Below are 12941 nucleotides of genomic sequence, written 5' to 3'. Positions count from 1 at the left end.
CTCGCAAGTACACGACATGTTTTGAAAAGGAAACTTTAATACATGAAATGGATACTACAAAGGGAAGTAGCAGAGTTATAAATACAAAGGAATGTTTGAACTACAAAGGAATATATGAAAAGTAGGTTGCATAGCTTTTAAAAGTCTTTTTTTTTTATGTTGAGTTGAGTGTCCTTTCTTCAATCTCTCAGCTGCCCTTTTGTAGAAAATGCCTCTTTCTTCCAAAGTAAGTTCTCAGTCTCAAGTGGTTGATGTAATTTTGTCAAAGAATGACTCCCACTTGGATACTTGAGCTTTGATCCTCTTCTATCTACAGGTTTTCCACTAAAAATGTTTTTCTTTGCAAATCCGACTACAAATCTCTTCTTTCAGTGTGAACGAGCGTGATCTTGCCGCCCAAACATACCAAGTCATAAATATTTTTAAACTTTGGGCCGCTTATTGTTCATCTATGTTAAAACTAAATACCAATAAGCAAACCAACTGAATTTTAAAGAATTGGGCTTTGGCCAAGCCCAATGCCTGATTTTAGTCCAAACAGTTACTATCTAAATTATTAGAAGTGTGCGCAAATACCACCAAAACTTAAAGTCTTGCAAATTCACCATCCATACTCATGCTTTAATGTGAATGGGTGTACGAGGGAAACCAATTTTTAGACCAAATTTTATGAATAATATGAAGTGGTTGTTAATCATTGGATTATTACTTAAATGTTGATTAACATGTTTTTTTCTTATTAGTAACATATCACATGGTTTGTAAAATTAGTCAACCTAGCATTACTCAACGTGAATATACAACCCCTATGCCATTTCGTTAAAAATTTAGTCAAAACTTATCATCAACATATGTAAGACCTTTTTCAAAGGTATTTTTTCACTTAATGACACTTATAGCGCGTTTACTAACCCGTAATCGGAATGAGAATAAGGAATCCGATTCCAATTACGGATTATACCTGTGTTTACTAAAATTGGGAGGAATCAAAAGCGCATGGGGCCCACACAAAAAATGGAATCCAATTCCTGAAATTGGAGGATTTGGATTCCCAACATATATAAGGTATTTGGATTCCGGATTGCCCAAGCAATCGGAATGATAATTTTTTTTCCCTTTATACCCTCACTTACTTTCATTATTTCCAAGATTATCCTTTTAACCCTAGACTTATTTTTCTTTTCACCCAACTCCTAACAATTTCTTTACATATCCTTCTAGCTCATTAAGCATAATTCTATGCTCGTTCACATTATGCACAACTCCATACATATGTCGAAGAGAAAAAACTACAACTTGAGCGAGAAAATTTAGATATTAAAGTCAATAATTAAATTTATAAAAAAAATAAACAAAATCATTTTAGTATGTCTATGAAATAAAGAAGCAATTTAATTTTTTCTTACTATTATATACTATATCAAATTTTATTAAAAAAAGTATATAAAATATTTGATTTGAGACAAGGGCATTTTAGTAATCATATTAGTTTATATTCCGATTCTGCTGAATTAGTAAACAGCTTTATGGAATTGTATTCCGATTCTGGACAGTTTTAGTAAACAACTTCAACAGGAATCTGATTCTGATTTCACCTCATTTCAATTCCTTCTCAATCCAATTCCTCCTCAATTCAATTCCTCTCAATTTGATTACGGATTAGTAAATGCGCTATTAGTGACTGAGTAAGAATTCTGTTGACTAAAGTTTGTGAAACATTTATTCCGCCTCCTCAAAAATAAGTTGCAGTCAACGAAATTTTTATCCCAGATCACCTACAGGTGGTTTTTTTTTTTTTTTTTTTTTGTTAAATAATAGATTTTTTTAAATTAACCTCTGACGATATTTGAATTCACGCCGTTATGTAAGGGCTCAACGCTTAAAAGACTTAGAGTGGTTAAAGTATGCATGAAAAATTGATCAAGTGTGCAATAAATGATGAGTTTTGATAAAATTTTCAATGAAAATTGACAGAAGTGACACACCTACATTAAAAATTAGAGTTTGTGTGGAAAATTGGCAAACAAAAAAAAAATATATAAATAAAACCCAACCAATACTGCTCTCCACTCTTCTAGTCCCACCCACCATGGACAGCCCCAGGAATAGTCCAGGACAGCCCATGGATCTTCCAACAAAATCACGGTCGGAATAGAGGCCTCTAAAAGGCGTCACTGGATCGAAGGCGCCTAGAACTTATGATTTGAAAGAAGTTGAGTGTTTTTTTCTTGATGTGGCACGTGGGTCGATTTTGGAAGAGGATTCTATCGCTTTGCTGTGCTGTTTGGCCACGGCCCCGCCGGTGACAGCTGATGCGAGCGTGACGTCGGTACATGCCCGCTGATACTCGGGCTTTTGGGCGGAGCAGTGCTAGGCTCACCACTTGCCCTTGCCAATTTAACCCGCTGGCGCTGGAAGAGGGTTTTTGGGCTAGAGAGCATGTTCCTTGTCCCTTGCCCTTACCATCGATCAATTGGCATTGCTGCCGCCTCCCTTGCACCCAAAAGGCCAACACAACCCCCCCCCCCCCCCCCCTCTCTCTCTCTCTCTCTCTCTCTCTCTCTCTCTTCAATACTCTAATATTCTCCCTTTTTCTTTTAAACAAAATAAAAAATTCCTACCAACACATTTCCTAAAGTCATTGACTTGACTATAAAGCGAAATCATTAAAAAAAATCCCATAAAATTATACAACACATTTCCAAAGATAGAATTATATTTAAAGAAAATTTAAATTTTCGTGAAAATAAAAACTGGAAAATAATGAAGTTTACGGAGCACAAAGATGGAGAATCATGTAGCATTTGTATTTCCAATATCAAAATATATAAACACAAAAGAAAGAAATTATCCAAAATTTTCTCTCCTTTCCCTGTTTTTCTTTTTCTTCGTCAAATTTGGCATCAAATTTTATTTATTTGGCACCAAATTTTCATGTGTATATACATTACATGGTGAAATTTCACCAATTAAAAAGTATAAAAACAAAAAAACACAATTCCAGCTTCCTCAAACCGAACTGTACTCACTGTAATAATCTTGGTGAATCTCGGAGGCGGCCCAGAGCCGTTGATTAAACTCGTCGCTCATCTCATCGGGCACGAAGGCCATCCTACAAAGCGGACAGGTCTTCTGGTCGTGGTCCATCCAACGGTCCAAACACGCGCGGTGAAAAATGTGCTTGCAATTCGTCAAGCACCTGATCTCGTCCTCCACCTCGAACTCGTACAGACAAACGGCGCAGCTCTCCGGCGGGTCTCCGGCTACGTCGCGGAATTTGACGACGGGGAGAAATTCCCGGATCAGGAGGGCCGACGAGGATGGGTTTTCCGGCAGGTGGGACCGGGTCTCCGGCCAAACAACGTCGGTTTCGAGAAATTCGGAGAGACCCAGAAAGTGGAAAAGCGCGAAAATGAGGTTTCGGATGAAACCGAGGAGAGAAAGAGTGTGGATAAAGAGGTTGGGGAAGATGAAGACCTCTGTGTATCCCACTGGGAAGCCCATGGCGGCGTTTTAGGGAGAGAAAGGGGGCGTTTTTCTAGAGAGAGAGCAACCAGGTCGTGTTTCTATAGACCAGAGAGAGAAAATGCCGATTGGGTCGATTTGGAGGCATTTTATAGAGAGAGAAATATCGATAGGGGGGGGGTCACCGTCTGCGACATTGTTGTTACGTGGGTCCCACTGGAATCTGGGCCGTGAATGGTGGGGTGGCTGGGGATGGGCCATGTGCTTTGCTCTGGCGTGCGGGTTACTGAGCGTGCGTCACCGTCTTGCAACAGTCGCCAGAATTACACAAGTGGCACGTGCTAAAATTAGGACAGAGAGAGGCAGCGGTGGGTGTGGCTTATGATTGTAGTCCACTAGCGTATTGTAATTAAGGACTAATTGACTACTAATCAGTGTGATTATCCTTTGGCTGTCATAATTGAGTCAGTGACCATGTTTATGGGCGGCATTTCACTTCATTTCTTAATTCACGAATAGAAAGAATATTATAAATGATTGACCATGTTTGCAATTAAGAATGTTTTCTGACATATAAAAGAAAGTAAACCAAATATAGCAATATAATTAATTGGAGAAATATTTAAGGTTTCTTTTTTTTTTATTTGCATGGAAAATTTATCAAACAAGAGTGATGGGGCGTTAAACTTTTTATGAAAAATTCAATATTGAGATTATTATATCATAAGAACATAACTTGTTTACGAGCTTTAATGAAAATGAAGATTCGAACAAAAGTTTAAGTTCATAACATAAAACTATTACCATGAGATTTTCCTTTCAACATAATTGAATCTTCTTTTAAATTAGATAGAGCTTGTTTATATGAACTGAACAAAAAAAGAATTTGATTTTATATGATAAAACATAAGACTAATTATAAGGTTTACAAAACTTTGTTTTATATAAACACAAAAATAATGGAATTAGTTTTTATATGGTAAAACAAATCCTTTCAACATAATTGAGTCTTCTTCTACATTAGATAGACCTTATTTTTATGTGAACTAAACAAAAAAAGAATTAGTTTTCATATGGTAAAACAAAATGAATCTTCTTCTACATTAGATAGACCTTGTTTTATGTGAGCTAAAAAAAACTAGTTTGTATATGGTTTAGAACCCCATGGCCCCATAAAACTATCAAACTCCACTTACCAATGCACTACAAGCTATTTACTATAAACATTAGCAAACAATACATATATATTTATCAAATTTCAGGATGGCCTAAGTCTTACCTAGCCTCCATGTGGCTCTGCCACTGCATATGATTATAACGTTACATGGTGTTATTATGAGCGGATACATTTTCTAATTCTAGACCCTCCTGATATCAGTTGGAAAATGTAAGGTAATGCTTTATTCTTGTATTTCTTAGGTGTATTTATGGTTTTTGTGTCCCTTTGATTTGGTTATTCAATTCAAGGACATGAAATTTACTTTCAATAGTCATCGACACTGTATTAAATCACCATCACTCATTATTTTTAGGGAACTTTAACGAAAAGCACCCGGTACTGTTCACTTTAACGAAAAACCACATTTTTACACTAAAAAGTCAATCCTGGTACTATTCACTTTACCCTTTATTTTGTCCTTATCATTAAAACTCAAAGTTTTCAAGCCCTTTTCATTAGTTTTCCTTTATTTTTATTGTACTGATAATGCACGACTCTTAAAAAATTTCATTTTCTTTATGTGTTCCTTATCAACAATGTGTTCATAAATTTAAAAAAAAAATGATAACTAATGAGAAGGGAATGTGTCACTACTACAAAATTATCTATAACTGGCGGTTCAAAAACCGACAAAAAACGTATATTATTGTCGAATTTTAAGCAAAATCCGACAGAAAATAGATATAGTAGCGGATATAGTAAGCGACAGAATTTCTTACGTCAGGAAATGAATTTCCGACAGAAAATATCTAAAACCGACAGAAATACTGTCGGTTATAACCGATAGGATATATATTTATAATAAATAAATAAGAGATTTATATAGGATAAAACCGACAGAAAATACTAAAACCGCCACTAATTCTGTCGGATATAACCAACATAAAATTTATAATAAGAATAAATAAAAGAATTATTGTCGAATAAAACCGACAGAAAATATATTAATAATAAAATTTTTTTTTGCAATCTTGCTGTTCTTGACGCAGCATTCTCTAACATAGCAGAATACGAAGCACCGACAAGAAAATGCATATGCAGATCGAAATACTCAAGTAACAGCTTGGAAGCCATATCACCAGCTTCACTACCATTATGACCATAAAAAACAGCAACAATTCCAACTCTAACCTCCTCAATTCCACCACCATTACCTGCGTTAAAGAAAATCATACTAATCCCCAATTTATTGTCAAATTAGCGAGAGAGAAAGAGAGAGGTTCTGGAGCACACCAGGAAAGGGAATGATGAAATCGAGGGCACAAAGAATGCGATCCTCTAGTGGCCTTACACGATCTTTGAGCACAGCCGTTTCACAACTGGACATGCTTCGAGAGCAGGAAGCGCACCAGTCGGAGTGCCTCCATTGAAGGCATTCTTGGGACTTGAAAACCGCTAGGGCACCGCCATGTTCGTATAGCGTCAAGCACGTCGACGATTCGCCTCCGTACGAGCGCATCACGAAGGCTGCGATTACGGTTAGGCGAATCAAGTTACAATCTGAAAGCTCAAAGTCTCATGCATATGGTATTGTTGCAGAAGCTCAAATAGTATATCCCCTTCTGTGAAATCAAAGCTTGAGACTAATGCCAAAGAAAATGAGCTTGTGTTGACATTTTAAAAAATAAAATAATAATTGTTTGGTTTAATAAATAAATAAATAATATGTATTTAAATAGAATATGTTTTTAAAAATTAAATAAATAATTGTTTGGTTTAATAGATAATTTTTACATTTTTGGTTTAATAGATAATAATCTATGTAAAATATGCGATAAAGAAACAAAAAGAGAATTGTATAATGAAAATGTCATCGCATAAACTAAATATTGTCTAATAAACACTTGAAAAATGTAAATAAAAATTTAGCACAAATTACTTTTCCCACTTCAAAATTTAGGCAAATTTATGCATTCTACGAAACTAGTTTCCATGATCTAACCGTCAAACTTGTTTGTAGATACTACAAGATCGCATACGTAAAAAATCGTAAAAAACAAACTGTAGACATCGAAATTTCGGTAAATAAATGTTGACCGATAAATCAAAGTGTCAAAGCTCATGTATTACATAAATTTTACACGTAACGTGTGACTCAACAAAAATTGAAATGAGTTGGAAAAGTCATCAAATAGGACACGTGTCAACACCTGGCAGAAACGACTTATTTCATCTGGAATATTATATTCAAAATTAGGCCTTGGAAAATTCTATAAATACAAGCCCATTTCATTCATTTATGGGGGAATTGATATTACACCTTGAAGCTCTGAAGCTCTAAAACTCCGAAGCTCTCAAGCATCTAGGTTCCCGAAGAATCAAGAAAGCCTTCTTCGTTCTTCGTTCATCGTTCTTCCAAGATCAAGCCCCAACGGCCCTTGAAGAAAGTGTTTCTTCGTTCATCGTTCTTCCAAGATCAAGCCCCGACGGCCCTTGAAGAAAGCACCATCGTTCATCATCCGTTCATCCAAGATCAAGCCCCAACGGCCCTTTGGATCAACAACGTCGACAAATCCACACACATCCAACCGTTCTTCAAGATCAAGCCCAAAAGCCCTTGAAGATCCGTTCATCACTGTTCTTCAAGATCAAGCCCAAAAGCCCTTGGAGATCCGTTCATCACTGTTCTTCAAGATCAAGCCCAAAAGCCCTTGGAGATCCGTTCGTCACTGTTCTTCAAAGATCAAGCCCAAAAGCCCCTTTGAAGATCCGCTCAAATCCACCTTCAAAGATCAAGCCCACGGCCCCTTGAAGAAACTTCCAACAGTTCATCCAAGATCAAGCCTCGACGGCCCTTGGATCAAGGAAACATCCACAAATCAATACCTTACGGAGATCGAATCAGAGGATCAAAATAGAGAGAGATTGTAACCCAAAATCATCAAAAATACAAATATTTGTTTGTGCGCGTTCGTTCTTGTCTCTTTCGTTTCAGGAATTTTCCGTGTTCACAAATTGGCACGCCCAGTGGGACAATCTCTACCTCTCATCTCTTTCTTCGTTCAAGGAATCGAAGCACACCTCAAAGTCAATGACATCAAGCAAAGGACAAGCCGTTCTTGCAACCATTGAGGGAAGGATCCTAAGCACTTCTGCCGTAAATGGACAATCCATTGGCGCCACAACCGCTCCTCAACATGCCACTTCAAAATTGGTGCCGCTAGAAGAGCAAGGGGAGCATCCAAGATGTGAGTCTGTCATCAACCTGACCTCGCTAGGGGCACCGAAACATGATGCTGAGACACACAAGATGACATCCCAAAGTAGCCAACGACGTTCTTCATCAGCATCCTGGATGTCTAAAGGAAAGTCACGTCTATTGGTCGCACAAGTCATGACTATCGGCGTTACCTCCGTTGAAGAACAACTGGCTCAAATGAATGAAGCAATCGCAAGGCTAACCCGAACTGTGGAAGAAAAAGACTTGCAAATCGCTGCACTCGTCAGCCGACTGGAGCCACAGGACGACGAGAACCCTAACCCAGAAGATGAGCCTCAGGTGGAGAAAAACGATGCGAAGCCCGAGCCAGACCAAACAGCGGCACTCATGGGATCTCTTTCTATCCAGCAGCTGCAAAAGATGATCACCAACACCATCAAGGCACAGTACGAAGGGAGCTCAAATACCTCCGGGTTGTACTCAAAGCCGTATTCAAAGAAGATCGACGCCTTAAGGATGCCGAGGGGTTATCAACCACCAAAGTTCATGCAATTTGATGGAAAGGGAAACCCGAAACAGCACGTTGCCCACTTCGTTGAAACCTGCAACAACGCAGGGACGGAGGGAGACTACCTCGCCAAGCAGTTTGTGCGCTCGCTGAAAGGAAATGCCTTTGAGTGGTACACGGACCTAGAGCCTGAGTCCATCAACAACTGGGAACAATTAGAGCGGGAATTCCTCAACCGCTTCTATAGCACCCGCCGCACTGTGAGCATGCTAGAGCTAACGAGCACAAAGCAGTGGAAGGACGAGCCAGTCATTGACTACATCAACAGGTGGCGCACTCTAAGCCTCGACTGTAAAGACAGGCTCTCGGAAACCTCTTCAATCGAGATGTGCGTCCAAGGCATGCAATGGGGTTTGCAATACATCCTTCAAGGCATTAAACCACGGACCTTTGAGGAATTGGCCACTCGCGCCCATGACTTGGAGTTGAGCATCGCCCATCATGGGAAGAAGGAACCGATCGCCAACTACAAAAACGACAAAGCTCTTGAGACAAAGGTGGAAAAGGCTGCATGGAAACCCACCAAGGAAGCGATGACGGTCAACACAGCTCCCGTCAAAATCTCCACACGAGGCAAGGCGATTCAAACCGAAGCTTTTCGTGATCAAGAGATGCGTAGACGCACTTTGAAGGAGCTTGAGGAAAAGATTTATCCATTCCCCGACTCTGATGTGGTTGCCATGTTAGATGACCTGTTGGACAAGAAGGTGATCAGTTTGCCTGAGTGCAGACGGCCGGAAGAGATGAATCGTACTGACAGTCCAAGATACTGTAAATTCCACCGCTTCATCAGTCATCCGACAGAAAAGTGCTTCGTGCTGAAAGATCTCATCATGAAGCTGGCTCAGAAAGGAATCATCGAGCTAGATCTTGACGATGTGGTGAAGTCAAACTATACCACCTTCACTTCTGGCTCTTCCGATTCAAAGTTTTCACCTCAACCGCTGGGGGCATCCTCCAAGACAAGCAAAGTTGAAGGATGGACTCAAGTCACTCATAAGAAAGTGCACAAGAAGCATACGTCTCCTCCACATGTCCGCCAATCGGAAAGGGGGCAAAGCAGCTCTTGTCAACCTACAAAGCAACGTGAACGTGTTGAAGATGATGAAATTTCGACACATGGATCGTCCATCCCCATCACGATGCGTGATTTCTTTCCTGAATACTTCTTCAATCACTCAGTCAAGGCTCCTTGCTATGAAGATTGCGAGGAACGGCTCTCCCGGATCGCTTGACGAACATCAAAGCTCCTTGTCCGCACGAGCCTAAACTGTAGGACATGAGGCTCCTCGCCTGCACGAGCCTAAACTGCATGGCACAACGCTCCTGGTCTGCACGAGCATAAAAGGCAACACCAAAAGCTCCTTGTCCGCACGAGCCTAAACTGTAGGACACAAAGCTCCTGGTCTGCAAGAGCCTAAACTGCAAGACACAAAGCTCATCGCCTGCACGAGCCTAAACTGCATGGCACAATGCTTCTGGTCTGCACGAGCATAAAAGGCAACACCAACGCTCCTTGCCTGCACAAGCTGAAACTGCAACACGGCACCAAACGCTCCTGGTCTGCACGAGCATAAAAGGTGACAACCCAACGCTCCTTGCCTGCACGAGTTGAAACTGCAAACGGCACCAAAAGAAAATACCAAGAAAAAAAAATGTATTTGAACTACGTTACGACTTGATCTCTTCTTTGGAGGGGTATGTAGGCAGCTCGAATATTCAAAATTTGAGTTCAGTCACACCAAAATAAGGAATAAAGATTTAATTAAAAGTTTTTTATGCTATTACAATTTCTTTGTACAAAAAAAAAAAGAGAAAAAAAATACATATGTTTTATATATATATATATGTAAATGTGAAGCGGTTGCTATCATTTGCATTGCTGATTGAGCTTCGCGTGAAGAAGGCATAGTCTCTGCTACGCTCTGTGAGGTCCAAAAGAATCAAGTCCTGCTTCTGCTCCGTTCTCATCCTCATTTCAAATCTTCTTCAACGCCTAACCCGACAGTCAGGCCCGGCACGAAGCCCATTTGAACCACAGCAGCAGAGGCGCTGAAATGGGCCATGAAGCACACGTCGAGTCATCAAGACCTTTCATTCCTATCTTGGACCCCACCTCGGGAGCACAGTACCATCTTCATCCCAGCAGCTCGCTTTCTCTGCAGCCCATGAACTCCCTCAAGCCACAGGCCCAGGTCTCCCTTCAATTTCACAGGCCCACCCTTTCCATTTCCATCTCTCTCTTCTGCGTTTGTCAGCTTGAGAACTCCGCAGGGCTTTCTTCATTTTCTTTCTGTAAGAGGATTAAGAGGAAGGAAGAAAGAGATGGAGGGTTTGCAAAAAGAAGGGATTCCTCTGTATGGAGGCAAGTATTTACAGTACAACATTCTGGGTAATCTCTTTGAAGTCTCCGCCAAGTATGCTCCTCCTATTCACCCAGTCGGTCGCGGTGCTTATGGCATCGTTTGCTGTGCAACAAACTCTGAGACAAAGGAAGAAGTTGCAGTCAAGAAGATTGGGAATGCATTTGACTATAGGATTGATGCGAAGAAGACGCTTCGAGAGATAGAACTCCTTTGCCATATGGATCATGACAATGTTATCAAAATTAAGGACATCATAAGGCCGGCAGATAGGGAAAAGTTCAATGATATTTACATTGTGTATGAATTGATGGACACTGACTTGAATCAGATAATAAACTCCAGCCAGGCTTTGATAGATGATCACTGTCAATATTTCCTGTATCAATTACTGCGAGGATTGAAGTACATACACTCTGCAAATGTTTTGCACCGCGATCTGAAACCAAGCAACCTGCTTCTCAGTGCAAATTGTGACCTTAAGATTTGTGACTTTGGGCTTGCAAGAACTACATCAGAGACAGATTTCATGACAGAATATGTTGTAACTCGTTGGTATCGAGCCCCTGAGTTACTACTCAACTGTTCAGAATACACCGGAGCAATTGATATTTGGTCAGTAGGGTGCATCGTCATGGAGATTCTTAGGAGGGAACCACTGTTTCCCGGTAAAAACTATGTTCAGCAGTCGAGTCTTATAAATGGGCTCCTAGGTTCACCAGATGAATCAGATCTTGGTCTTTTAAAGAAGTGATAATGCTAGGAAGTATGTTAAGCAGCTCCTCTGAGCCCCGGCGCACCCCGCCAACCAATCACCGAGCTCGTCTCCTACGACACCGCCGACGGCGTATACGACGTCGCATGGTCTGAGTCCCACGACTCCCTCCTAGTCGCCGCCATCGCCGATGGCCCCGTTAAGATCTACGACACCGCTATGGTCCCATACTCGTCGGAGATCCGGCAACCCGTCGTGTACTCACTTCACCACGGCCACAACCGCGTCCTCGCCGTCGATTCCTCCATTACATGTACAGAGTTAGTGGAGAAGCTTAAGGAGTTCTGTGGCTACTCTGTGGAATTGAAGTGTCCATTGCCGAACGGAGATTTAGAGACCTTGATTGCCGTAAAGTCCGACGAGGATTTGGCGAATATCATCGAAGAGTACGGTCGAGCTTCTTCTCCGCTTCGTCCTCTGAAGATCAGAGCCATTCTCGCGCCGCCGAAATCCCCAATTTCCCCCAATTTCTGAAACCAGGCAGATCTTCGTGAAAACCCTAACGGGGAAGACAATCACTCTCGAGGTCGAGAGTTCGGATACCATCGATAACATCAAGGTTGGTTCCAGATCTGAGTTCACTTGCCCCGGTCACTTCCTCGCCGTTCTGCCCGGATGTCGTCTGTACCATCCGCCACTTCCACTGCTTGCACTATCCTCAGTGTCCAGCCTTTCTCCTCCGCCGCCCAAATGACCTCCGTCAACAATCTCGCCGCCAATTTTGCCATATGCTCTCGCCTCGTCAAAACTGCTGCCGGAGTAAAATTGATCTACTATTCGAAAAGTCTTTCATTTATTGGTGCCAAAGATGGTGACAGTCTGAAAATAGCAAAACCTCTAGAGGATCCAATTTTGCAGCAGTACTGCTTCATGGCAAGAGAATTTGGGATTTGGTTGTCACGATGAGGGTCCACATATATTGAGCCCTTCACGGCAGGCCCGCATCAGTAATCCGATAGTCGAAGCCCTGTTCTCGAAGCTCTCCGACGACGTCGTTCTGAATATCCTCGTCAAGCTCAAGGAGGACCCGCGGGACTGGGCTCTACTCACCTGCACCAAGATCTCCTCCATGATCAGCTACACTGCTTTTTGCAGTAGATGAGGCACCAAAGCTAGATGCAGGGCATGCCGCATGTGGCTCCATCCAACCCATACGGCCTGGACCAGGTCCCATGGCACAAGGATCATCGCTGGGACAGGAACATGAACTTTCCTCAGTTTTTGGAATTTTCTTCTTGCTTTGGATCTCTGCCGAGGGATGAGTGGGCTGTGCTGTGTGCCTGTGCTCAGTAACGGTGCTCTGTGGCTGTGCTCGGTGGCAGTGCAACGGATGCGCCATGGTTGTGCTCAGTAGCAGTGCAACGGGTGTGCGGCGGCTGTGTTCGGTGGTT

At 41.5% G+C, this 12941-nt stretch overlaps 2 protein-coding genes across 2 annotated transcripts; one reads left to right on the top strand and one right to left on the bottom strand.

The window, feature by feature from the left end:
- Nucleotides 1-2786: 2786 nt before the first annotated feature.
- Nucleotides 2787-3573, bottom strand: LOC114826056 (brassinosteroid-responsive RING protein 1-like). Its single transcript, XM_029105679.2, has one exon. It carries the CDS (start codon nt 3502-3504, stop codon nt 3010-3012), a length of 495 nt encoding a protein of 164 aa, XP_028961512.2. The 5' UTR covers nt 3505-3573; the 3' UTR covers nt 2787-3009.
- Nucleotides 3574-10722: 7149 nt separating this feature from the next.
- On the top strand, nt 10723-11706 carry LOC139197398 (mitogen-activated protein kinase homolog NTF6-like). Its single transcript, XM_070824736.1, has one exon. It carries the CDS (start codon nt 10738-10740, stop codon nt 11527-11529), a length of 792 nt encoding a protein of 263 aa, XP_070680837.1. The 5' UTR covers nt 10723-10737; the 3' UTR covers nt 11530-11706.
- The last annotated feature ends 1235 nt before the right edge of the window (nt 11707-12941 follow it).

Source organism: Malus domestica, chromosome 07 (genome assembly GCF_042453785.1).
Source record: "Malus domestica chromosome 07, GDT2T_hap1".
Taxonomy (NCBI): Eukaryota; Viridiplantae; Streptophyta; class Magnoliopsida; order Rosales; family Rosaceae; genus Malus; species Malus domestica.
The sequence above is the reverse complement of the archived record's forward strand: the minus strand, read 5'-3'. Positions and strand labels throughout refer to the sequence as shown.